The 27860-nt window shown below is 38.7% G+C and overlaps 1 protein-coding gene across 3 annotated transcripts in view; it reads right to left on the bottom strand.

The window, feature by feature from the left end:
• The window catches only part of SUCLG2 (succinate-CoA ligase GDP-forming subunit beta), a 515982-nt gene that overhangs the window by 72931 nt on the left and 415191 nt on the right, over nucleotides 1–27860 (bottom strand). For 2 of the 3 annotated variants that reach the window (XM_070776337.1, XM_070776338.1), the window contains exon 12: nucleotides 14047–14140. The exons of the other annotated variant lie outside the window; for it this stretch is intronic. In XM_070776337.1, the coding sequence (XP_070632438.1) occupies nucleotides 14062–14140 (79 nt within the window). In that variant the 3' untranslated portion in view covers nucleotides 14047–14061. Of the gene's footprint in view, nucleotides 1–14046; nucleotides 14141–27860 lie in introns of those variants that run through there. 3 annotated transcript variants of the gene reach the window in all.

Genomic DNA, 27860 nt, shown 5'->3' with positions numbered 1-27860 from the left:
TAACTCAGCAATTAGTGATAGTATAGTATATTTTTTATTAAAAGAATATATATATATATATAATGTTTATCCTAATCCTTCTATAATACTCAGAGGAAACAACCTAAACCCTTTCTCTTAACACATCTCAGCAAAAGCAATCTGCTTCTAAGATTGTTTTTTTTCCAAACTCAGTGGTAGAAACATCACATATTTACCAAAACTCTTCAAATTTATTTAGGAGAGGGAGCATTTGTTTTCCTCTCCTGTTTATCATAACATTCCTAGTTGTCCTTTTTATCCCATGAAAAGAAATGTCTTATGACTATACAAGTAATACATGTGCAGTGCTGTGCTTAGTCGCTCAGTCCTGTCAGACTCTCTGTGACCACATGGACTGCAGCCCACCAGGCTCCTCTGTCCATGGGGATTCTCCAGGCAAGAATACTAGAGTGGGTTGCTATGTCCTCCTCCAGAGGATCTTCCTGACCCAGGGATAATTCCAGGTCTCCTGCATTGCAGGCAGATTCTTTACCATCTGAGCCACTAAGGAAGTGCAAAAATAATACGTAGTTTCTGGAAAAGTATAGAAAGAATAAAAAAAAAAATTAGAGTCAGTCATGTCTTTATCACCCAAAGATAATCACTCTTAATATCATGGTATATATTTTCTGTATAAACTTAATGTATTTATTTTTAAAACTTTAAAATCATAAACAACATTAAACATACACATGTAAGAACCTTCTATGTCCTATCGTCACTGCATTGTCTTCCACAATATTATTAATTTTGCATAGGGTTTTACAGTACAGGGCTTCCCTTGTGACTCAGCTGGTAAAGAACCCACCTGCAATGCAGGAAAACTGGGTTTGATCCCTGGTTTGGGAAGATCCCCTGGAGCAGGGAAACGCTACCCACCCCAGTATTCCATTAACCTGTTCATGACCATCTTAGAATGCTTCCACCTTTTACTATCTTTGACCACTTTTTGACAAAAGAGAACTTCTATGGCCTTCCTCTTCTTGGATGTAAAACCTCTCAGGGTCTACGAATGTAAGGCAGTCTGGGCCTCCTCTGTAGGGGACCTAAGAAATTAGTCTACCTAACTGAGCCTGTGGACCATGAATGTGGAGCAGGGAAGCTTTTGCTGCATGACAAGCAGTGTCTGTGAGCAAAGAGGCTGTAATTGGCATTATATGATCTATTAACTAAAGTGTCTTAAGGTGGAAAAACCCCTCCCTATCAACCGATTCTTTCTTTCTTTACATACAAAAAAATATAGGCTCTCTGGCTGGGCATGGTGCTCCTTTGATCTGATTTTTATTACATGGCAGCTGCTGGCTTTTCTGAACTGTAAATGCCTGTGACTCTTTCCCCAGCAGTGAGATAACCATTGTCCTCTGGGAAACTTTAAAAAGAAATTCAGATTATATGAAGAGCAGAGTGAAGCAATACTTGGCTATAAGAATCCTCTTATTAGGTAAAGCATTTCGGAAAATGCTAAGCTGAGTTAAAATAACCTGAGCAGAGTTAAATAAATAATGATAGCTATGAGAGACACAGGCTAGAGGCATGTCATTTCAGCTCATTCAGAAAAGAGAGGAAATGTTGCTCATAGGAAAAAGACTCCTATATTAAGTATTCAAATTAAAGAAGAGAAAAATGTATGAAGTTGGAAGAGTATGCTTGGAAAAGAGGATATATAATTTTAAACAATGTTACACAATGGGGTCTGATGAATGGGAGCAGATCCAATTGTGTGAGCAGTTCTGGTTTAGACCAGGGATCTGCAAACTCTTCCTCCTAAGAGCTAGATAGTATTTTAGGTTTGACAGGCCAGACAATCTCTCTCCCTAGACTACTCAACTCTGTCGTTATAAGAAAAAATAGCTGTCTCCATGTTCCAATAAAGCTCTATTTATAAAATTTGATGGCAAGGTGGAGACTGCCCATGGGCCATAGTTTTTAGACCTTTGGCTTAAATGATCAAAATGGTTGCAGCTCTCAACCTTCCTTTCCTTTCTCTATGAAATGGAAATCGTATTTTCCCAGTTTGGGTTGTTATAAGAATTAACTGGGGCTTCCCAGGTGGTGCAGTGGTAAAGAATCCGCCTGCCAGTGCAGGAGATACCAGAGATGTGGGTTCAATCCCTGGGTAAGGAAGATCTCCTGGAGAAGGAAATGGCAACGCCTACTCCAGTGTTCTTGCCTGGAAAATTCCAAGGATAGAGGAGCCTGGTGGGCTACAGTCTAGGAGCTCACAAAAAGCTGGACGCAATTGAGCTCACACATACACACACACAAGGATTAATTAACAATCATGAGAGATCCCAATCTAGTACATGGCCCCAAATTTACACTCAAATGTTAACCAGCAGCACCCCCATCCCCACATGGACCTTTTCCAAGTTAATGATCATTATGCACAAGGGAGCATTGCCTCAGATAATTATGCATACAAATTAAAGACAGAAAAGCAAGTAGAACAGAGTGACATGATAAACAGAAGGCAGTTATTGATTTTGGTTGTGGTTTTTCTATACATATAACTCCAGACAAATCACTGAAAAGCACAGTCTTGCAAATTGAAGAAATAGAGCAAAGTGCAACTGCAAAAACAAGTTGAATCTAGTTCATATATAATTTCCATAAAAATAAGCCTGTTTCCTCCTTGTCTTTTTTGAGCTTTTCTTATATATATATATTTACATATATATATAATTAGAAAATAATTACAATAGTGTGATGGTTTTTGCTGTACATCAACATGAACTGGCATTAGGTATACATATATTCCCTCCCTCTTGAACTTCCCTGCCACTGCCTTCCCTATCTTACCCCTCTAGGTTGTCACAGAGCACTAGCTTTGGGTTTCTTGTGTCCTACATCAAACTCCCACTGGCTAGCTATCTATTTTACGTATGGTAATGTATATGTTTCAATGCAATTCTCTCATATCATCCTACCCTCTCTTTTCCTGACTGTGTCCAAAATGTCTGTGTCTCCTTTGCTGTCCTGCAAGTAGGATCATCAGTACTATCTTTTCATATTCCATATATATGCATTAATATATGATATTTGTCTTTCTCTTTCTGACTTACTTTTACTCTGTATACAAACCTTTAAACACACTTTCAAGAAATGGAATTTCAGTTAAAAAGTAGAAGCAGAAACTTCTTGGTATGGAGGAAAAGTGTAAAATATTCTATTTAAGATTATTAATTTTAGTCAGAATGACACCTTTAATTTTGATCGGAAGTGGAGTCACAGTAGTTTTACTTTAGGAAGTTATCGACTGCCTCTCTAGAGAGCACCACTACTGAGTTTTTGAAATGCTTTTAAATGAGATCATTTTATTTTACATGAGGTTCCTTGTAAAAATTATTGTCTTTCTGTACATCTAATTAAAATAAAGATGTAATAAGGAATTTACCATTTTAATTAAGGCATATTTTTAAAAGCAATTACTGTGTCATTAATAATTCTTTAACTGACTTTCTTGCACAAAATGAATAACATTTTTACACCATGAAGAATCAATACACATTACTCACTTACATTAACAAAGCTACACAACCCAAATGAATTTTCACTAAATTATTTCTCCTGTAAACTAGAGGAGTTTGGAGAATCAAGAGCTATTAATAACCTAGTGGAACTTCATTTAAAAGGGAGAAATCTTATCCAGGACTACATACTTGTATCAGATTATTTAAATGCAGAACTAAATAATATCATGTGGAAACAGATTAATAAATTCCATAAGAAGAACTGAAGAAAGACGGTTACCATCAAGGTTTTATAGTATAAATGATTCACTACTCTATTGTCAGACTTTATTTTTGGGGGCTCCAAAATCACTGCAGATGGTGACTGCACCCATGAAATTAAAAGACACTTACTCCTTGGAAGAAAAGTTATGACCAACCTAGATAGCATATTCAAAAGCAGAGACATTACTTTGCCAACAAAGGTCCTTCTAGTCAAGGCTATGGTTTTTCCGTGGTCATGTATGGATGTGAGAGTTGGACTGTGAAGAAAGCTGAGTGCCGAAGAATTGATGCTTTTGAACTGTGGTGTTGGAGAAGACTCTTGAGAGTCCCTTGGACTGCAAAGAGATCCAACCAGTCCACTCTGAAGGAGATCAGCCCTGGGATTTCTTTAGAGGGAATGATGCTGAAGCTGAAACTCCAGTACTTTGGCCACCTCATGAGAAGAGTTGACTCATTGGAAAAGACTCTGATGTTGGGAGGGATTGGGGGCAGGAGGAGAAGGGGACGACAGAGGATGAGATGGCTGGATAGCACCACTGTCTCGATGGACGTGAGTGTGAGTGAACTCCGGGAGTTAGTGATGGACAGGGAGGCCTGGTGTGCTGCGGTTCACGGGGTCGCAAAGAGTCGGACACGACTGGGCGGCTGAACTGAACTGAACTCTATTTGATATGTTACCATCTTACATTTTTGTCATGAATTTGTGATTAAGGTTTTCCCACTACCACTCTGTTCCCTGTCTGGCTCCCTTCCCCAATATACATGTCTGGGTTGCCTTTCAGACAAATGGGCATCCAGGGTACATGGATACCAGTGACTTTACAATGCAATCATTAGGGCAATCTTAAGGAGTGTGTTTTCAGAGGTTAGTATTTTCTATAATTTCTTCTAATATTATTATTATAGGAAAATCTAGAAAAGACAAAACTAAAAATACTCAAGAAAATTTTTTGTTTTTTTTATATTGTTTATTTTTTTAGTAAAAATAAGAAGGCTATGCTGTAAAAAAGTCATTAAGAGGGAAAAAATATATGGCACTTTTAATTTTATCTTTACCCCCAGTTGATAATGTGGAGGCTGATATGGACCCCTCTACGTAAAATCAAAAGGCCCAAGGTCACACAATATCTAGTCCCCCTGGGGAAGAACTGTTTAAGGGACTGAATGAGCAAATGCATAAGTGCAATAGAGACTTTGGGTCCTTGTTCTGTTTGAGTTATTTTCTGAGCCCATTAAGGTAACAGAGGTTGGAAAGGACATTAAGATAAGTTCTTGTTGGGTAATTTGGTAAAGCTCTCAGTCAGCACGATCAGTTTTGATGAATGGTAAGTAATGATAATGAAATTAAGACCATTAGTAAAGCCAACAAATCAGCAAGCCAGACTGTGAACTTATGGATAAGTGAGCTGGTCTTGGGGCCTGGTGACCAACTTGCTCCAGCAGTCTTGTAAGAATTTAGATAGCATTTGTCAATTGTGCACCTGATTTTTAAGAAAAATTATTAGTTGGCAGATTTGTGGTTAATTATCTCAGTTCTCACAATTAGGCCAGAAAGAAGCCTACTGGGGTGGAGGGAGTGGACAGGTCCACAGCCACCTGGCCTTTTAAAGATTTACTGAAAATATAAATTATCCATAATTTTTCTCAGAACTATTTGGTTTTCTTTTTTAATATTTAAAATTGTTATCTATCTGAAATAAGTAGTATTGGAGTTCTTGATATAGCAGAGTACATGTATAATTTATAATAAAATTAACTTCAATGACCCTCAAGGAAATGTTTTTCAGTACCCCTCCCACCGTGACTACTACAATCAATTCTTTTGTTCTCAGAAGGACATGAATTTATATTTCACAGAAGAAACACAAATAATTGATACACTTATGGAAATATTTATATATTTATTATTGATGCAAAAAATTGCTTTGTTCATTAGTTAAAATAAATAACAACAGCAATGCTGACTTGGGTATGTTGAGACAGGAACTCTTATCCTGATTAGTGGGAATGTGAATTATTTTCTGAAAAGCAATCTGGCAATACATTGCCAAAGCTTAGAAAGTTAATAGTCTCTGATCTAGTAATTTCATTTTAGGAAATCTACCCTATGAAAGTAGTAGTTTGGTATTAATATTTTGACAAAGAAGTTTGTGGATATTCATCGCAGAATTATTCTTGGTAGTAAAATATTACCAAAAATATCTCTCAACAAAAATTTGATTAAACTATCACATATTTACCCCTGGGATGTTACACAGATACTCTGATGGTGCTTTTGAGGAATTTTTAATAACATGGGACAGCTGTTTTAACATAATGATGAATAAAAAATAGCATATATACTTTCATCTTTCAGTAGGCACAGAAAAATGATTTGAAGGAAATATACTATATTATCAATTACTTCTTGAGAGGTAAAATTACGGTTAATATTTACTTTCTGCTTTATATTTTTCTGCATTCATTTTTACCACAATGACAATGGATTTTATTTTAATTATATGTGTGCTGGTGTGTCAGTTGTGTCTGACTCTTTGCAACCTCATGGACTGTAGCCTTCCAGTCTCCTCTGTTCAAGGAATTTTCTTGGCAAGAATATTGAAGCAGGTTCCCATTTCCTACTCCAGAGGGTCTTCCCAACCCAGGGACCAAACTCTTGTCTTTTAAGTCTCCTGCATTGTCAGGCAGATTCTTTACCACTGTACCACCTGGGAAACCCCATTTTAATTATAAGGGAGAGCTACAATATAAATATGATTCTGGGTCTCAAACTGAACAAACAAAAGAAAGCAACGTTACTTACCAAAAAATCAGCTTAACCACAATTTTTCCTCTCTTGGTCTGTGACATGTAACATTATTACTGTTTTGCTGCCAAATCCAGCATTATTTCTCTCATTAATAACTTGATGAATATGAAATGAGTTATAAACTAGTTATGTAAAATTCATTACTGCCTAACATAAAAATACCATTAACTCAGAAAAAGCATCTATTTTGCACTGACAACCCTGATGATCAAACTGCCTAAAAAAATGAAGCTCCCCTCATTTAAATTTGCCAAATCTCACCAGAAACTTAGTCACTTCATCATCAAGCAATACGGTTTCTTGGTTGGTTAAGATCATTAAACTTATTGAGAAAAGATTGGTTTTACCTAAAGGGGTCTAAAAGTTCAAGAACACAAATATATTTATATTCTGATCATTCGAAATTGGACTGATGACCTCAGTAAAGAACAACAAACTCTGGAAAGGATAATAATCTATTTATACGGTTGAGTACAGAATAAAATAATAGTTTATTCTGATTAGTTCTAGATTTTAATTTGCTATGAAATCTTAGCAAATTTATTTGAAGTGACCCTAAAGTATGCCAGAGACTTACTGTAAAAAGTATTCCTTCTAGCAATATTTATACTGATGAAAATAGGAGAACATTTATCTAATAATTGACCTTTTTAAATATACATTATGTTTTTATATAATGAAAACTTATGCAATCATTAAAAAAAGATGTTGAGTGAGTGAAATGCAAAAATGGAAGCAACATACATTAAGTAAAGATTGAAATATTTATGCATATAATATACATATATGTATGCATAATTTTCCCATTCCTTTTTCTATCTATATAAACCCATATATATGTATGTATATATATAGATAGATAAAGCAAAATTTTGCCCCCGAATATCATCTCTAGATAATAGTATCATAGTTTTATTTTCTTCCTTTTTATTTTCTCTTTTTTCCAATTTACTTGTGACAAAAAAAAAAATGACCCCCAAATCTTTGCAGTCTTCTCATCCATGAACCTATTAAATAAATTATATTAATAATAAAAACAGAACTTTAATATGAATCAAACCATTGTAACTGATGCTGAATCTCGGTAATCCTGAAGTATTTATTTATACAACTGGGGACAAAAAGCTATTTTAAAACTCTTGGCAGTTTTTCTGTTAGTGTTAGAATGTTGCTCTTCCATATAGAGGAAGGGGAGTATCAGCCCTTCAAAGATACTTCGATTAAGCAAAAAGTGAAACCTTAATGGAGTGGCCAGGACTTAAAATGAGATTAGGAGGAATTAAAGTGCTCTGCATGACCCTGCACAAGTGTGTGTTCCTTCTGTATCTTTTTGTCCCTCTGAGATTCTGTTTTCCTGAGAGGTAAGCACAGAATGCACAGAAAGGGGTAGTGAGGGTGGAAAGTTTCTCTTTGCTAGCGGGATGGACAAGGCCATAGGGTGGTTATCTCAGAGGCTTGAGGACACCGAGGTTCCAACTATGCAGAACACAATCCGTGGGAGAGATGATCAGAAAATTTCCTATAAAGTCTTGGCTTTCCACTTTCCACAACTTGTAATCTATGTTGAAATGTAAGACGTGTAATAACTCCTTGTCAAGGAATATTAATGAGCTAAGTTTGCAGAGGCCTGATGTTATAGAAATAACCTGAAGGATTAAAAATCACTTATATTTAGAGGGCAAGGCAGAAGAATGTGCCTCTTTTCTTCTTCATAATCTGATATTATCTCCTAAATAAGGTATTATAGGAATATATTTAGCTACAAGTAATAGAAAACCCAATTAAGAGTGGCTTAGGCAGGATAGACACACAGTATTCCATGGAAGAATAGGGCAGCTGCTGACACTGGTCTCAGTATTCAATGAGGCAACCAGAAACTCTGTCTCTTCCTCTCTTCCCATTCTGTCATCCACAGCATGCTAGGGTTTTGGCCTTGAATTTGCTGCCTCATAATTATATTACAAGGTGGCTGCCAGATCCTGACATTATACTTGCATTCAAAGACAGAATAAAAGGGAAAGATACAAGAGCAAAAATTTCCCCAGAACTTCCATCCTTACCACCAGGGACTTTCTGTCAGATCTGTCACACAGACACCCTTGGCTGAAAGAATGGCTGAAAACTATTTCATTTTTTCCAACCCTTCAGGGAGGTGCGTCAGGGACAGTAGGCTTCAAAGTGACTCTTTAGAGCCAAGCAAAGTCTCTCACTTCTTGTGGCTTTCACATTTACACAACAATTTTTCCGTCATTTCTGCTTGTTCCTTTGGTTGCTCCCCACAATTGTTATAGAACATCTCTATTTTTCCATTTTATCTGAGAAGTCCAGGTATAACAACACATAAACTTCAGTTAACTTGGAATCTTTAAACACAATGACAAATTTACTGATGATTTTGTAAATCAGAAAGTGCAAAAGGGCAAAGCCCCTGGACAAGATAACATCAAAAGCTTTCTTTCTGCCATGGCAATGGGAAGATTAGAGGATGGAACACTGCATAATTGCAACATCGGGCCAATATTATGTTTTATCGGCATCTCTTGTTCTATTTACCTAAGAGGACACCGGCTAGAGAAATGATTCCTGGTTTTGGAAACAATGAATACTCAACGGTTAGTCTATAACCAGTGTTTTCAACTTCTTTTTTCTTATTGTCCTCCTGAGAACCTTTTTACATATCTATTTTTCTTAATCGCCTCCCCCATTAGTTAATAGGCAAATGTATTGATTATTTGTTTATGTACTCTGTGTATCTGTATGTTATACATAAAGAGTAAGATTTTTTTTTTTAGCCCCCTCCAACTATGAACCAATTTTTACTCCCCTGAGGATAATACTGTTCCCACAGAGAATGCATGTTTGTATCATAAATAATTCTTTTTGGAAGAGGTGAAAGGAGAGAATTAACAGAATAATCTGAACTGACTCTTGGAGGATGGAAAGAACTTGGTCGAAGTTTATGGTCCAACAGATGGGAGAGTTGGACTATAAAGAAGGCTGACTGCCAAAGAACTGATGCTTTTGATTTCTGGTGCTGGAGAAGACTCGAGAGTCCGTTGGACAGCAAGGAGATCAAACCAGTCAATCCTAAAGAAAATCAACCCTGAAAAAAAAAAAAAAAAAAAAAAGAAAATCAACCCTGAATATACATGGGAAGGACTGAAGCTGAAGTTCCAATGCTTTGGTCACCTTATGGGAAGAGTTAACTCATTGGAAAAGACCCTGATGCTGGGAAAGATGGAAGGCAAAAGGAGAAGGGGGTGGCAGAGGATGAGATGGTTGAATGGCATCACTGACTCACTGGACAAAGACATGAGTTTGAGCAAACTGAGTGCTGCAATCCATGAGGTCACAAAGAATCAGGTGAGACTCAGCAACTGAACAGTAACAATCCTTGAAGATACGGAAACTCTCAGGTTGTATCCTCGGGAATCTCAGTGTCAGGCTTCAGAGTATAAACTGTGACAAGTGATGAATTCACTAAAGGGAAGGGAAATCATCAAGTAGTGGTGATTTGGTTGATGATTTCTGGTTTGACTGGTCACCTTCATTTTACTTCTCAAAACAATCGCTTCCAAGTTAGAATAAAAGTCTACCTTAACAATCCTTACTAGTGCAGATGAGTATCACTCTTAGTTCCTACTGGACAAAAAGGCTTTAACCTGTACGGATAAACAATGACTGGGTACCTACTGAAGCAGCACTTGAAGACCAAAGAGTGCTATGAAAAATGTCTGAGTCCGGAGAAGTCTGTATGAATTATCAAATGGTAACATCTCCCCTGAGCTTCTTACCTCAAAGAAAACACCTGGAAGCTTAGGCGTGAATAAAAGTTGCTTTGTATTGTACATTTCTTCCTAAATGGTCATAATTAATTTTGTTGACACAAATACACAAGAGGTTAAAAAAGAGGAAGGGCACCATACTGGTGAGAAGACCAATACATTTTTGCCTAATATACCAGAGAAATACACCCAAGCCATTCGACCGTGTGAAAGCAAATTTTCTGAATCTCCAAGGTCAGGAAGACCTCTGTTAAAAACAAACTAAAAAGCTATTGCATGAATGCAAATACACCAGGATCACATTATACATTTAATTTAACCAAGCTTTCAGACAAAGTTATGTGATAAAAATGAACGTGAAACTCATCAAGACCACTTTCATTTGCTTTCTCTGGTATTATTTTATCCCTGTTAGAATAACTCCCACTTTGAGAAACACACACACTCACAGAATAGGATAACTTCACGAGGTGTGCTTTAAAACTAAAAGTGAAATCTGTCTTGGGAGGGGTCAATTAACACATTATAGATAGATACATTTTTTTGTCTTTGGGGTGATAGATCAATAAACTTAAAAAGAGGAAATCTAGGCAGGTTTTTTTCCTTGTCCATTAAATATATGACTGTGGCTGTTTCAAATAAATTTAGAAATTATCCGATTGTATTGATTGATCCTTTTTTCCCTTGTGAGGGAAACAAATCTGTGTAACAACTGTGCCATTCAAAACTCTGAAGCGCCCAGCTCCTTCTTTCGGAACAAAAAGAGGAAACCATTAAATAAGATGCAGTATCTTTTTACCAGAATGAAACACTTGCAAACAGGGGTACAAGTTAAAATTTCTTAAGTCAAAGGGAGGATTTTCCTAAGTTCACTTTGATATCTTGGAGTGGATCCCAGGTAAAAGATATTAGCAGAAAGAGTGGTAAAATCCTAATTAAGCCTGTAGTTTAGCTAATATTAATGTAGTAAAGTTAACTTTAGTAAAGTTAACTTTAGATGGGTCAGATGTTACCATTTTAGAGGAAACTGAATTAAAGTTACGCAGGAACCAGTGTATTATCCTCATGACTTTTTTGTAAATCTATTGAAAAATTATGCCCAAATACAAAGTTTATCTAAAAAAAGACTTTCCTCAAGTTTCCCAAACCAAGACTCTCCTTAATATTCCCTGGAGAGTACCATCTTTTCTGGTCACCTGAATACATCAGGAGTTATTTTGCTCTTTTATCTTCTAGTACACAGAATCATTTAATAAATGCTTACTGCATTCAATTCTACAAATGGAACAGCAAAGTTGCTCTAGACTTAGAGGTGGGAATTCTGGATTTGGATTCCTCACGAGCTGTGAGATCCTGTGCATGTCTTGTAACCCCTTAGTGGCTCTTCCCCTCCACTTTAAATCTTCTCAGGGCAGGAACCCAGCTGTGCTCGTATCTGGACCTTCAGTAACCCATCCCAGAGGAAAAGGGTCAAGATGGGGGTTCTAGAGTCAAACTTAGTTTACATTTCCAGCTCATACACTAACCAGGTGTGTTATTTTGGGGCAAAATGTTTGACATTTCTGAGTTTCCATTTCCTCATGTGTGAAATGAACTGTTGAGATAATCAAATAAGGTGATAACTGCAGAACAAAGGTTAGCCTGCCTCTTCTACAACACAGAATGATTCACAAGTAAGTTTTTATTTTCAACTTTGAAATACTCTTCTAGTATGTATCATGTGTGAAATTCCCTTAAATGTATTTCAAATATTACTCATTTCAAATGTTACTTATTTTATCATTCTGACAATTTTATGAGTTAAGTACTACTATTATTGTTATTATTAGTTATCATCATCCTGTTCTACAGATGAGGAAATAGAGGTGCAGAGACATTAGCCTGCTTGCCAAGCTTGTAAATAGACTAAGTGGAAGGACTGAGACTTGTGCCCACATGGCTGGCTCTAGGGTGTCTAGTCCTCAAACACTAAGCTATCATAGAACACAGTCTGAATGGAGACACGTGGGATCAGATGCTGTCTGCCTTCTTCACTGGTGCATCCTGAGACTGCCCAGGGGGTGCTACCACATGGTGACAGACAGCCCATCTGTCTCTCAGCAGCCTGACATCACCAAGACCCTCCCACATCCTAGTCCGCTGTGTTTCAAATGTTTGATTCTCACTCAAGTCTCAAAACCATCCTGTAAGTTGAACCAAAATACTTTCTTTTCCCACCTGGAGAAATCAGAAGACACACACAGAGAGAGCTTAACTTCTCAAAGTCATACAGCTAATCAGAAGTGTGGCCAGGATCAGAACCCCTGGATTCCCGCTTTCAAAAATCAGGGTTTTTCCAGTATATTTGCAGGTTCCCAAATGAGATCATTGTTGGGTCTACATTTTTTCACAGAGTGGCTCCTTCCTTCACTTGAGCCAGTTCTCTGTTAGATACCACCTCACAGTGACTTTCCCTGACCTCCCTACATAAACTGTACCCCCCTCACTTGCCATGCTGTTACTCTGCTTGTTCTTCACGTATTAGTATTTGACATTATACTGCATTGGTGGTTTACCTTCTGTCTTCCCACTGAACTGGTAGGTTCTAAGAGGCAAGGGACTGTCTGTCTTGGTCACAGTGTACCCTAGGGCCTAGAATCATACAGAGAACAGACCCAGAAAAAAATATTGCTGAATAAATGAATAGACATGTAGGAGATTCCAATAATAGTTTGTTATTAACCTTATTATGATTAGTAGTATCTCCTTTTATCAGTTCAGTTCAGTTCAGTCGCTCAGTCGTGTCCGATTTTTTGCGACCCCATGAACCGCAGCACAACAGTTAGGTAACCCAGTTAAGACAAAGGTTTATTTCCTAAGACAAAACTGATGGGAAATTGAGTGAACAATGTTGGTTTCAATCAGATCAAAGCACAAATTCCAAGCAACACTATTAATAACCAGGAGACCACACACTTGGGACAAGGATGTCCTCCAAGCACAGAACAGCCAGCATCACTGAGTCACCAAACACGGCCCTGGTTTTCACTGTTTCTAAATCCTCCTAAGCTCACAAACAGCCCTCTGCTGCTCATCGTAATGTTTTTAATTCATCTCTCCTTTTTCCATCAGGAAACACCTGCCTTGGTTTACTTTTTATCACTTTATTTACATGTTCACTGAAAGACCGAAGCATTGATTTTCCTGAGATGATGACAGTAGGATCGATAAGCCACAACGAGAAGTATCAAAGGGCAGCTTCTTCACCCCTATAGCCTGCGGCAGCTGGTGCTGCAGGCGAACAGCCTTTGCTGATACCCAGCCAGCCCCGGCGATTCTGAAGGTGGCAGGAGGCACCTTTGCTTGTAAACTTGGAGTGAGCTCTGGCACTTTGATGACCCAGATAACGTGCCTAACATAGCCTAACAGAACTCTGTGGGGAGTCTGGAAGCCTAAAATAGTAAAGTCAGATTTGAGAGCTATCTCTAAATGAAGTCCACGCTAGGCACAGAATATGTGGGAGAGGCAGCCAGGGGCAAGGGGGCACACAAAGGTTTAGATCCTTTGTTGGAAACCTGTTCTGAGTGGTGGGGGTAAAGTGGAATAAGCCATTTCCCAGGTGGGTCTTACCTTTCACCTGCTTTCAGAAGCTTCTAGTTCTATTGTGTCCAACGCATGCAGCAAAAGGGAGCCAGGCAGCTCACTGCGGAATGGCAGAGCTCCTCGAGACAGGTTATTTGAACAACAGGAATGTGGTCTCATTTCCTGCTGTCTCCAGGCTCCAGTGCCACCCAGGCGAGCAAACTTCCATCCTGCAAACACACAGGCCACACGGTTCCTCTCACTTCAAACAGCTACGGCATGTGTACTAGGTTACTGCAATATAAAGTGCTCAGTCTGACTCTGGAAAAATCAAGCAGGACTCTCCTAAAAACACACACCTGGAAGCAATGGGTAGCACTGCCCACCTGAGCTCCTAATCTCTCCACTCACCTGAGGTCCCAGCTCTAGACGGTGAGTAGATGGCCAGGGAGCTCTTGGAAACGAGATTGCCCTGTTTCCCTTCATACCTACTGGTGAAGAAATGGGGCCAGGGAGAGCATTGGTTAGGGTAGGAGAATCCATACCTTTATATGCTCTCAATGGATTTTAAAAGGCCGCTCAGCTACTGCATATCTGATAATCAATTTTTTCAAAATTCGAATGGTTCCCAAACATGGCTGCCCATTATCTGAGTTATCCGAGAAGTTTTTAAATGGTTGATGCCTGTCTCTTGCTCTAGATTATGGTTTCTGTATGTGGGGGCCACCTTGGACTCCCATCAGTGATATCCAAGCATTTTCCCCTCTCAAGGACAAATGTCTCCAGACATTGCCAAGTGTCCTCTGAGAGACAAAACACATGCCTTCCCTCCCCTAGTGGCAGTGACGAATCATCTTCTGTTTCCCAGCTCATTTTCTTGTGGAGTATTTTGTGACTTCATTTTCCTTACATCCATCCATGCCCTTTTACTCCCTTGTCACTCTGGTTGATATGTGTATCTTCAATATACACGGCACATGTGTTTTAGGGGAATACTGAGTCCATACCCTGAGCTCTAGGCCAGCTGGCCTGAATATCTTATGCTACATGTTCATGGCAAGACTTGCATTTGCATTGACTTAAAAGAACACTTCACAAAAAGGAATGGACAACTGATAATACATTACAAATGAGGTGATATATTTTGAAAAAAAGTCAAATTAAAAGGACCAAATGTGGTGAAATGAACTCACTCATTTAGTATCTCTGAGTGTCTATAATGTGCCAGGGAGGGAGGGACACAAAGATGGATACCATGATGCAGTTTATCCTCTGGAAAGGGAGAGACAAGCAAGGTTCAGAATTACACACCAAGTGAGATGATTTCACACAGCCTTGAGTGCCGTGAAGGAAACAAAAGCGGGTGACACGGGCAGAGAATCTTGAACAGCAGGAGGCTACTGTAGGATATCAGAGAAGGACACAGTGGCCGTGACATTTGAGCGTAACACTGGCGCTGTCACACTCTGCTGGTGACATGAAAATTGGTGTAGTCTTATAGGAAGGTAATTTGTCAATATATGTCAGGGGTCATAATACTGTTGATTTCATCCAATCATTTAGCAAATATGACATCTCTGAAGATATGCTCTGTCAATACCACCATGGGGACAGTATGCCAAGGAAATCTTCAAAACACAGAAAATAACCCAATAATTCAAAAATTTTATGATATTTTATAAAACTAGAAGTTACTTATTTGTCAACTAAAGGGGACAGTAGGATGAATTCTGATAGGTTTACTAAAGCACGGAGAATGCTTATGACATAATTTTTAAAAGTTATATAATATGTAGAATAACATTAAAATAACAATAGTTATTTTGTTAATGGTTCAACAAAATAAAGCAAAGTTAAATGTGTCTATACACATTAATTGTATATAAAACTTAGGTAAGAAAGATGGAAAGAAAATTCAACAAAATAATAACAATGATTGTGTAGGAGGTGGCATTTGTTAAGGACGTTTTTCCTGCTTTCCCAAGTTTTTTGATACATTCTTCAAACAAATTTCTAAAATACTGCTTCCAACTTTTGATCCTGACTTTTCCTTCAATTTTTAACCTATATGACCCAAGTCTGATTTCTCTTTTGAGGGTCACCTCAAATGCTACATACAAGTAGCCTTAGGTGACTACCTTGACCCCAGAAATAATACACTGTTTTCTGTCCACTGCTCCAAAAAACATTTTGCCTTCCTGTTGTGGGTTAAATTTTGTTCCCTCCAAATTCCTATATTGAAGCCCCTAGCCCCCAGTACCAGAGTGTGACAGTATTTGGAGACAGAGCCTTTGAAGAGGGGATTAAGTTAAAACAAGGTTGCGAGGGCCAGCCCAAATCCCGTCTGACTGATGTCCGAGTAAGAGGAGGAAATTTGGACACACAAAGAGACACCAGGGATGTGAGCACAGAGGAAAGACCACACAAGGACACGGAGAAGGTGGCCCTCTGTAAGCCCAAGAAAGAGGCCCCAGAGAAAACCAAACCTGCCGACACCTTAATCTTGGACTTCAGCCCCCAGAGTTGTAATAAAATAACTTTCTGTTGATTTTAAACATCCAGTCTGTGAAATTTTGTCACGGCAGCTCTAGCTGACTACTACTGTTTTAGTGTAGTTCTAACAGAATTATCAGTGGCTGTGTGCTTATCTTTCTCTTCCACTTGCTAATTTGCTGATTCAGCATTGGACTCCTTTCTAGGTAACTTTAGTGTCTTTTACAGTTCCTGGCCCATCCAAGGCAGTCATTTAATAAATGTTGGCCAAAATGAATTATCTGAACTTTTTTCCCTCAACTAATTTGGGGACATAATGTCTACAGAATTTTAATAAGCAGTGTCAAAGAACCTGAACTTTCAGTTATAAGGTGATTAAGTTCTGGGGATCTAATATACAACATGGTGATTATTGTTAATAATACTGTATCATAAACTTCCAAGTGTCTAAGGGGGTAGATCTTAAATGTTTTCACCACAAAAAACCAAAACAGCAATTATGTGAATTATGTAATGGAGGTGTTGGCTCACATTACAGCAATGATCATTCTATAATATAGAAGTATATCAAATAAACATGCTGCATACCTTAAACTAACACAATGTTACATGTCACCTGTACTTCAATAAAGCTGGGGGGGAAGCAATTTAAATAAGCAAAAAAAAAAAAAAAAAACAAACACTAAGAATGAGCTCAAAAGAAAAATTGATATTTGTAATAACAATAACAAATAACCCATTGGTAGGCATTCTCTATAAAATATGTTCATGATCAGGAATTATTTCTACTCCAAAATAAGCACCTGTTATGCTTCAAAAACTAAGCAGCTGTGAGGTCATTAAAAATTTTGTAGTGAGTTTCAGGAACATCAAAATTTCTTTCTAATGTCTATATTAGCACCACAGGTGCTAAAGGGATAATTTGGCAAATAATCTACTCTTTAATACACCGAAATCTCACTTTTGAGTATGTTCTAAATTTTGTCATAAACTTTTGAATATTATGTGTACATGATACACATATAAAGCTGTTCCTTTATATTTTTCAAGCATGAAGCTGAATTCAAATAATCGTCTTTCATCTCAGTATTCTAAAATATTTTAGATCCTTGCATTTCAAATGCAAGGTCTATGAACCAAAAGCCTTTGTTAGAAATGCTGAATTTCAGACTCCACCCTGACCTACTGAATCACAGCTGTTTTAAAGGAGTTTTCCAGATGACTAGTATACTCATTAAATTTTGAGAGGCATTGCTCTAGAATATGGGCTCTCAAGATTAAATGACATGTTCAACCTATCTTTTCTATTTACCTGATAGATTAAAGAAGTAGTATTTTCCATAGTCACAACCAAAGCTATTGTAAAATTCTTTATACTCTTTATTTCATATTTAGGCAAAGGTAAGGACATCCCTGGTGGCTCAGAGGTTAAAGCGTCTGCCTGCATTGCAGGAGACGTGGGTTCAATCCCTGGTTGGGAAGATTCCCTGGAGAAGGAAATGGCAACCCACTCCAGTATTCTCGCCTGGAGAATCCCATGGACGGATGAGCCTGGTGGGCTACAGTCCACGGGGTCGCAAAGACTCGGACACGACTGAGTGACTTTACTTTCACTTTCAGTTTTCAAGGACAATCAGAGTCATTTTAAATTTAGGAAGTGTATCTAGCTTACTCTTTCCAGATTTATCTGTAACTTGGAGACAGTGTCCTAGATAAGTGAATGGATGGTATAAAGAAATCCGATGTCCTTTAAATAAGTCACGAAGTCAATAAAGAAATAGGTGAAGGTACAAATAAAAAACTCTTCAGAATCTTCCTGGAAAGACTAAGAGCCAACGTAAATAAGACAGTCCAATTTAAAAACAACAGGGAAGTCCTCAGATTCAAGTCAGATTCAAGGGTAACAGTGAAGGTGACTGCCAGAAGTCACTTTTCTTGAATCTGAGATTAATAAAATGCATATTAAAGAGACTGTTGTGCTCGAATAGTAATTGTAAATAAATGTTCAAATGGCTATGAACAAACATCACTATGATACAGAGACACAGAATATTGATTCCTCCTTTTTACCCACCTCCAGGCCTTGATTTCACAGAAGAATTCAACTGTATTTATGGCTCTTGAACAAACATAATGGTAAAAATGTTTTATGGGTATAAATACATTTTTCCCAGGGGTTCAAACTGTATTCTAGACATTATCTCATTAATTGCTCTGTTAAATCTTTCTCATTGATTTTTATATTTTTTGAACCAGCAAGTTCACTATTGTTTACATATGAAAGAAAGAGTTCACTTCAGTTAGAAACTGAGAGCTTAAGCATTTTTGTAACTGCGATGTTACATCTCAACTGACAAGGAGTTATTGGAGTGGCTTTAAAAAAAAGTGACCTAACACTATCATTTATTTATTTATGTATGAACTAGCCAAAAGTTCTGAGAATGTCTTGGGAAGATTGTATCAGGAACGTAAATATTTGACTAAGGTACCTTGGCTGTGTCAACCAGGAAAAATAGGTCTGAAGATTAGACATATGCAAATGTCTCATTTTGGAAAGGAAAAACAAAATGCTAGTATGCATTATTAAATAAGCTGTCTCATAAAATAATTCAGTGATCACTAGAGGTCAGTAGGGATTTGCTAAGCACAAGGTCATTCCAAACCAGCCATAACCCTGATTTTGACAGAATTACCAGGTTTTTTTTTTTTTTTTAAAGTGCGTGTTGCTGCTGCTGCTGCTAAGTCGCTTCAGTCGTGTCCGACTCTGTGCGACCCCATAGACGGCAGCCCACCAGGCCCCACCGTCCCTGGGATTCTCCAGGCAAGAACACTGGAGTGGGTTGCCATTTCCTTCTCCAATGCATGAAGGTGAAAAGTGAAAGTGAAGTCACTCAGTCATGTCCGACTCCCATCGACCCCATGGACTGCAGCCCACCAGGCTCCTCCGTCCATGGGATTTTCCAGGCAAGAGTACTGGAGTGGGGTGCCATTGCCTTCTCCCTTTTAAGTGCACAGATACCATAAAATTCAACTAATAATATCTTTTCTTCACTGAGCACATCCCATGTGCCACAAACTGTGGGAAGCACTTTATAAACATCATATTTAATCTTTTGAAATTCACAAGAAGGTATTATAACTGACAATTTATGTATAAGGAAGACTACTCCATAGTCATGAGGCTGTTCCCAAAGATAACCTTCCTATGGTACTATTTTCAGTAAATATGATTTGTTGTGAAATCATAGGGTCAGTGGTCCTCCATCTGAGTGATCTAATACTTTGTCTACAATTTCTGTTACTATAGTATTCCTGTTTCAAGAAAAGATATTCCAAGTAAGATAATAAGACTAAGGTGTCACCACAGTGAGATACTGCCACATACCCAATAGGATGGCTATTATTAAAAAAACAAACAAACTGAAAGCAACAGGTGTTGGCAAGAATGTAAAGAAAGGGGTGAAAGGTTGTGTGAGAGCCATTCGAGGAAAATAAGGCTGATGGAGAGGCTGAATCAGATCAGCTTTCTCTTCTCTCTGGGGAGGAAGGCTGCATGCTGCCTAGCCCTTGTCCTCACAGAGTGCTTCCCTCTTTAAAAGTGAAGGATTGCCCTTCTCCTCACATAGCTGTCTCTACACGGAATAGCACTAGCAGGCTAGATTTTCTCCTTATAGATTTCTCTCTCTGATCCAGTTTCTTCAAAAAGTCACTAAAATGGAAAAATAACTTTAAAAGAGAGAGTGCTCAACAGCTAGAGAATAAGAAATGTAACAACACAAGGAAATCTGCTGACCTTGACTCTTGATTCAAATAAGACAGCAGTTAATATTTCCCAGGTGGCTCAGTGATAAAGAATCCACCTGCCAGTGCAGGAGATGCAGGTTCAGTTGCTGGGTTGGGAAGATCCCCTGGAAGAGGAAATGGCAACACATTTCAGTATTGTTGCCCGGGAAATTCCACAGATGGAGGAGCCTGACGGGCTTCAGAACACGGGGTCACAAAAAGATACAACTTAGCGACTAAAACAAAACAAACAGTATTTCTTAAACAAGTGAAAAAAATTCAATGTTGACTAGGCCAAATGCTCCTAATGTTTGAATCCTAGGTACTTTGACAGGCTAATAGAGAAGATACCTTTGGGTGGAGTATGATCTGAATAATTCTAGGTTCCCCAAATCTAGGATCTCCTTTCCTATTAAAATTTGAAGTTATGTGGTCTTCAAAAAGACCCATGTTTTGAAACCAACCCCAGTGCCCTGGCTAGACTGGAAGCTTCGAAAGCACTGCCTCTCTTTCCTGGAAAGATTGACTTGTGTGGGCTTGCCAACATAAGAGATGCAGGAAATGCAGGTTCGATCCCTCGGTCAGGAAGATTCCCTTGAAGAGGAAATGGAAACCCACTCCAGTATTCTTGCCTGGAAAATCCCATGGGCAGAGGAGCCTGGTGGGCTACCGTACATGAGGTCACAAAAAATAATCAGACATGACCAGGACTCTGAGCAACCAATTACGCACACACATTTCATGAAAGCAAACTTGGCCACCAAGAGGCCAGGCTGGAAATGTTTTCTTTATTGAACTGTTGATTCTAGAAAAGGTGTGCCCCTCACATATTTCTGTATTTTTAAAAAATCAGTTAAAGACCAAAGAGTTGAACTGGAAAAATACCAATTTTCAACCTGCAAGTGAAATAACTCATTTGGATAACAATCATCCTTGAACAAAACTACTAGTTGAAAGGTAGTAGATAAGACTACTAGGTGACTATCACTAAAGGTGGTAGATAAGACTACTACTAAGGGTCAGGTTGCAAAAACTGTGAAGGGAAGGTGGACTGAGACCCGGAAAGAAACAGGCATACAGGGCGGGCTCAAGGCACTTGTTCATAGTTGTATGTGATGTACAGGATAGTCAGTGTGGTTATGTTTTACACAATCTGTGCCTTGTTTACAAAAATAGTGAGTGGGATGGAGCTTGCCACTTAGGGAAGACACCAAGAATTTGTTTTTGTCATCATACTCAAGGGATCTGAGTACTGTCTATGTTTCCAGAGAGAGGTAAAGATCCCTTTATCAAGTCAATTTTGTTTACTGTGCAATAAATGCACATCTGTTCTGCTATCCCCTTCAAGAGATGAAAATGGGGGAAATCACTATTTGGGGTGATGGGAACATTGGAGGGCATCCACTAATTTAGACCTAATAAAACCAAATTAAGACTGTTTTTCTGATTAAAATTAGGAATGTTTTATAAATCATGCTGGTAATTTGGTGGAAGACAGCTCTAAGTATGTTTATTTTTAACATCATTACTTACCATTTGTGAAGGGAAAGATACATAAAAATTGTTGTCAATTAATTAAATGAAATAAGCTCCCAGAGGGAAAAAAATTACAGAATTTTGGAGAAGAGCTTTAGTCTGTGTTGACATATATCACTATTTTAAGTGTTACATTAAATATGAGCTATTTAGCCAAATTAGTCAAAATTTCTGAATCACTTTTTTAGTCTCAACATGTTTAAGATTTTAACTTTATAAAACCTTTAGTGTAATCTCACAGTTTGTAAACACTTCATCTTCAAGTTGAAATTCCCTTGGTCACTACCCTGGCTCTTGCTTAGATAATACTTAATTTAAGTGTTTCTGTGATAAAGCCAGTTGATGTGCTTGGTGGAAATTCCAGATTTTTGTTGAGACAAATGAAACTACCATTTCATGGCACCAATGTATACAGTTTAAACATACCTTACAGGAAAAGTTGAGCTATTTCACTATGAATAAAATCACTCATATAATTTGATTTTAAGGAGTTCAGCATTCATTTGGCTATAGTGAAAAGCTTGACTACCTGTTCTATTGTTCAGGGCCTTCCACAAACAGATTATGGCTTTTCAATACTTTTATCCACCTTCCCAAGGCAAAGCCTATGAGGCAGCCCATCACTGTCTCCACACATGCCGTGCTGGCTGAACTCTTTGCCCTTCTTCCTCTCCTCTATTTGTCATACTCAAAGCATCCTTCATTCCAACTCAAATTCTTCCCCTAGAAATCTTCATGGATGACCCAAGCCCAAAGTGAGTGTTTCCTCATAAGAATTCCTAAAGCATGCACTCTTGCCATGGGTCATTTGTCATCTAATGGATATCACCTTTAAAGTTTTATTTTGTTTTCACTAAAAACTGTGTGTGTTTAATAATGCATACAATTTGGTGAGTTTGTACATATGCACAGTATTTGGGGATTAGGCAATGATAGTATCCATGTGGTGATGCTATCACTACAGTCAAGATGACGTTTGTACCCATCACCTCTAAAATTTCCCTGTGTCTTTGTGTGGGTGTGTGCATGTGTGTGTGCTTATACATGTGTACACATGTGTGTAAGAACACTTAACAGGAGGTTTACTCTCTTAAATTGTCAAGTTCACAATACTGTGTTGTTAACTGTAGGCACAATGTCAAACATGCATGCTTAGTAGCTCAGTTGTCTCCCGACTCTTTGTGACCCCAAACTCTTCTGAGACTGGTTTATTTCTCTTTCGCATAATACTCTCCAGGTCCATCCATGTTGTTGCAAAGAGTAGTATTTCCTTCTTTCTAAGGCTGAATGATGTTCCATTGTATGTGCATGCACATTCAGTCACGTCTGACTCTTTGCAACCCTGTTTACTATAGCCCGTCAGGCTCTGTCCATGGAATTTTCCCAACAAGAATATTGGGGTGGGTTGCCATTTCCTCCTCCAGGGGATCTTTCCTACCCAGGGATTGAATCTAAATTTCCTGAGTCTCCTTCATTGCAGGTGGATCCTTTACCACTGAGCCACTGGTGAAGCCCTCCATTGTATGTATATACCACATTTTCATAATCTATTCTTCTGTTGATGGGCATTTGGATTGTTTCCATATCTTAGCTATTATGAATAATACTGCAGTGAACCAGGGAGTGACTTTTGGCTTTTAAAGACATTGTTTCATGTCTAAGCTCCCAGAGGCAAGGGAAATCACTTTTAAAGTTGTATCCTCAGGATCTAGCATAATACTTGTATCTTACAATCATTTTCTCAATAATTATTTGTTGTCAAGACAGTCAGGTGAATGAACAGGTCATCTAACCCAACAAGAATGCAAAAGTGATAATAAATACATAGTGATTGTGATGGTTAATTTTATATGAACTTGACTGGGTAAAGGGATGCTGGTGAAACATTATTTTGAGGAGTGTCCGTGAGGATATTTCTGGAAGAGATTAACATTTGATTCAGTACACTGAGTAAAGAGCGGTGCCCTCCCTAGTGTAGGCAGCCATCATCCAAACTGTTGAGTGCCTGAACAGAACAGAAAGGCAAAGAAAGGACACATTCTTTTCCTGTCTTCTTCAGCTGGGCATGAATCGTCCCCTGCTCACAGATATCAGAGCTCCTTGTTCTTAGGCATTCGGATTCTGGGACTTACACCAGCAGTTCTCAGGCCTTTGACCTAGGATTGGGAATTATATCACTGTCACTGACTTGCATAGTTCTCAGGCCTATGAACTTGGACTGAATTGCCCAATAACTTTCCAAGTTCTCCAGGTTGCATGTGGCATGCTGTGGGATTACTTGGCCTTTATAACTGCGTTAACCAATGTTTATGATAAACCTCTTTTATACATCTTTTTGTGGCTTCCCTGGTGAATCAGATGGTAAAGAATATGCCTGCAATGCAGGAGATGTGAGTTCAATCCCTGGGTCTGGAAGATATCCCAGAGAAGGGAATTCCAACTCACTCCGGCATTCTTGCCTAGAGAATCCCATGGACAGAGGAACCTGCGGGGCTACAGTCCACGGGGTTGCAAAGAGTCAGATACAACTGAGTGACCAACATTTATATACATCTTTATATACCTTATTGGTTTTGTTTCTCTGGAGAACCCTGGCTAACAGTGATTTAGGTTGGTTTTTGCACTTAATAAATGCTAGTAGCATTCATGATTTTAAAATTTTTAAAAAATGGGTTAAAGATATGTACACTGGAGGTCAGTGAAATGAGAATTTGAAACCAAAAGTCCAAGATTTAGATAATCTATACTGAAAAAAAGATAATACAGAACAAGTGCTTTAAAAAGCAGTAATTAATCCAATATTTTGTTTACAGAGCATTTCAACTGAAAAATCATTAAAGAAACTATACTTCTCACAGCCAGCATGGTGTGAGAAGAATAATTTCATTTTTTTAAAAAAATTCAAACCTACACCTTGGTGTTTCAGTGAAGTCGAGGTTTTGCCGTCATCATGATCAGAAGCTGAACAAACCATTGCCCGTGCAATCGAGCCATCAAGATAGTCTAGGAGGTCTCAAGTGCTAGTTCAGTGCTGCAGGAGTATAATTAGAGTGACTGTGGGTTATTGGCTGCTCAGGGACAGGTGTGGGATGCTCCACCTACTGGCTTTTAAACCAGAGCTCAGCCAGAGTTTGGAGAGAACTAACTTAAAGGTAATACTAACAGAAGTTATGCTTTTCTGAATGTTGAGCATGTCTAAGGCACTGTGCTTAACATCTTAAAGATATCTCACTTAAGCTCCCTAAAACTTCAATGAGGTCAAGACCATTATTATCCCCATTTACAAATGGGGCAACTGAAGCTCAGAGAAGTTAAATAATTTGCCCAAGGTCACACAGCTAGGAAGTGGTAAAACCAAAGCTTGGCTCCATGTCCAGATATCTGCCCCTAAAGCCTATCCTCCTTAACCACAAACATAGACTGGACTTAGCAAATAGTAATGATGTGCTTCATTTTGGCGGCACTTGCCTGCTCACTTTGGGTTCTTGTCTTTTTCCCATGGAAATCAGCAATAACCTTGTGAACTGGGTAAGGCATGGATTGTGGTCACCTTTTGATATATTCAAGAACTAGTGCTAGAAAATATGGCATAGTTTGGTAGAGGGCTAGCAAGAGACTTGTTTGAGCTCAAATCACAGTTGTGTTACTTCTTGGTTATATGATCCTAAAAAAAAGTTGCTCAGGCTCTTTGAGCCTGAGTCTTCTTATAGTTAAAGAGGATGAAATGTGACAGTGCATGCACAAACCCAGAACACTTACTAATACTGACTGCTTAATAAATGTTAGATATTTGTAGTATTTTCCCCAATTATCTGATAGTAAGTGTAGTGTCAAATAAATAGTTTTAATTCAATTTCATCCAACCCTATTGATTTCAGCTACTGATTATTGGACATCTGGCAGGGGACAGTATCCCAGGTCCATGTATTGTGATTTCTAGTTCTGTGTAAATTAATTACACTTAACTTATGCACCACTGAAACCCAGTCTTGAGTTGAGGTGAGCAGCCCATGACATTAACACCTCATGGGTGTTAATGCCTCTGGGTGCCATTTACTATTGCCATTTATAATACACTTCTTCCTTTTTTCTTCCTCTCTACCATTGACCTCTTCTCAGATAATGTGGAACTTCCCACACTCTCTCCTTCCCTTTTCTTTGGATTCTATGACTTAGGGTACCACTGACATCCAGAAATCCACAGTCCATTGCTCTGCCCTGTTCACAGCCCCTAAAACAAGAGACCAGTGGCCCTAGTAATTTCCATTTCAAGCAGTGCAGCTTTTTGAAAGCTCCACGATAAAGGAGGTGGTAAAACGGCCATCCATGTGAGAATGGGAGCAGACTTCAACTAAGAAACGAGTCAGAGCCAGCACACAGTCTCCCGCCTGACATGAGTCATGAAACACAGCATTTAAAAACCACTGCTGAGATGCATAGCTGGGCTCTTTGGTGGCCTCCTTCAGGCTAACAGACTTTCACTTGAGTGCTCTGGTTCATGCAAGTTTGTTTAAGATGAATAATTCATAAAGGGTCCCTAGCACCACCCCTGAATAACTTTTCATTTCCCTCTCAAGCATTTGATGGACTGATTGAATGTCACAGGAAGATCACTCCTGAAATCTGTCAATATCACACATTATGGCCAAGGATGGGACACTAGCTACTCATCTGTTCATTCCCTCTGCTCATTGGCCGTCCCCTTCAGATGTCTGTAGAAGTATGTTTTCTTGGCAGATTCTTACCACCTGTGTGGAGTTTCAAACAGAGTCGAAGACAAGGAGAGCATCTCTGCATCAACCACATTTCCATTCACCATCATCACGTCAGGAAGCAAGAACTAACCTCCCCTGACTCCTTGTTTATTGCATTAAAAAAGGGAAAGTGAGATTAGAAAGGTAAAGCAAAAGTTCGGCACTGCTTCTAAGTCCTTTTGAGTTGATGTGAGCAAGAAAACAATCTCCTTGGAATCTAGGAGGTTGCCTCAGATTATTTGTCACTCCTGATGCCCAAGGATGACATAATGGTCAATTTAGAGGTGATTTATGGTGCTCCTGGTAAGACTGATAAGCAGTAGCTGCACAAGAGGGGTTATTTGGGGGAGGCATTTTTAGTGTTCTAACCTGCCCCAAATATCCTTTTCTTAGCACACTTTGATGATTTTTTTTTTCCAGTATGACAATATGAGACCCTTTAAAACAATCTGTCAAAGTAGGCTGGAAGACAAACATAACTCATAACTTCATGCCCTGAAAAACTTTATGTTATGGGTCAGCCAACAGCCATTTCTACTAATGGTTCCCTGACTGCAGTAGTTCTGCAATTAGTCATTATATTTCAACCTAAATACAGGCCAGATGTGTAAAGAGTAAGTGATAGCAATAAGATGGTCATATTCGCTACTGCTTATAATCAATGTTCATTTAGGAAGCTCAACAGACTGTGCATCTATACCGTTCCTTCCAATAACTCCAAATGGTCAATTCTCTTATTATTTCCATTTCACTCCAGTATACTCATTTATGCTGCTGCTGCTGCTAAGTTGCTTCAGTCGTGTCCGACTCTGTGTGACCCCATAGATGGCAGCCCACCAGACTCCCCCGTCCTTGGGATTCTCCAGAACACTGGAGTGGGTTGCCATTTCCTTCTCCAATGCATGAAAGTGAAAAGTGAAAGTGAAGTCGCTCAGTCGTGTCCGACTCGTAGTGACTCCATGGACTGCAGCCTTCCAGGCTCCTCCGTCCATGGGATTTTCCAGGCAAGAGTACTGGAGTGGAGTGCCATTGCCTTCTCTGATCCTCATCTATAAGAAAATCTAAAATATAGTAGCAGTAGCAGAAATAACATATCAATTAAAACAATAACACTGATCACCTTTTACCAAGGATTTATGAGGGGCTGCACACTGAGACAGATCTCTCATTCCTCAACTCATTATTTCTTTAACCTTGATGACCCTGAAGTAAGTGTTATCATTATCTTTATTTTTCAGACAAGAAGGCGAGGCGTTGGGGAGGTCAGGCACCGTGCTGAAGAGTTAAGCTAGTTAAGTTGAAGAAATGACCTCAACGCTGGTCTGAATGACCCTATTGATTAAACCGGACACTTTGCTCTCAAGAAAAACTCATCAGAGTTGAT

This window comes from Bos indicus, chromosome 22 (assembly GCF_029378745.1).
Source record: "Bos indicus isolate NIAB-ARS_2022 breed Sahiwal x Tharparkar chromosome 22, NIAB-ARS_B.indTharparkar_mat_pri_1.0, whole genome shotgun sequence".
NCBI lineage: Eukaryota > Metazoa > Chordata > Mammalia > Artiodactyla > Bovidae > Bos > Bos indicus.
Note: the sequence above shows the minus strand (reverse complement) of the source record. Positions and strands in the feature narration are given on the sequence as shown.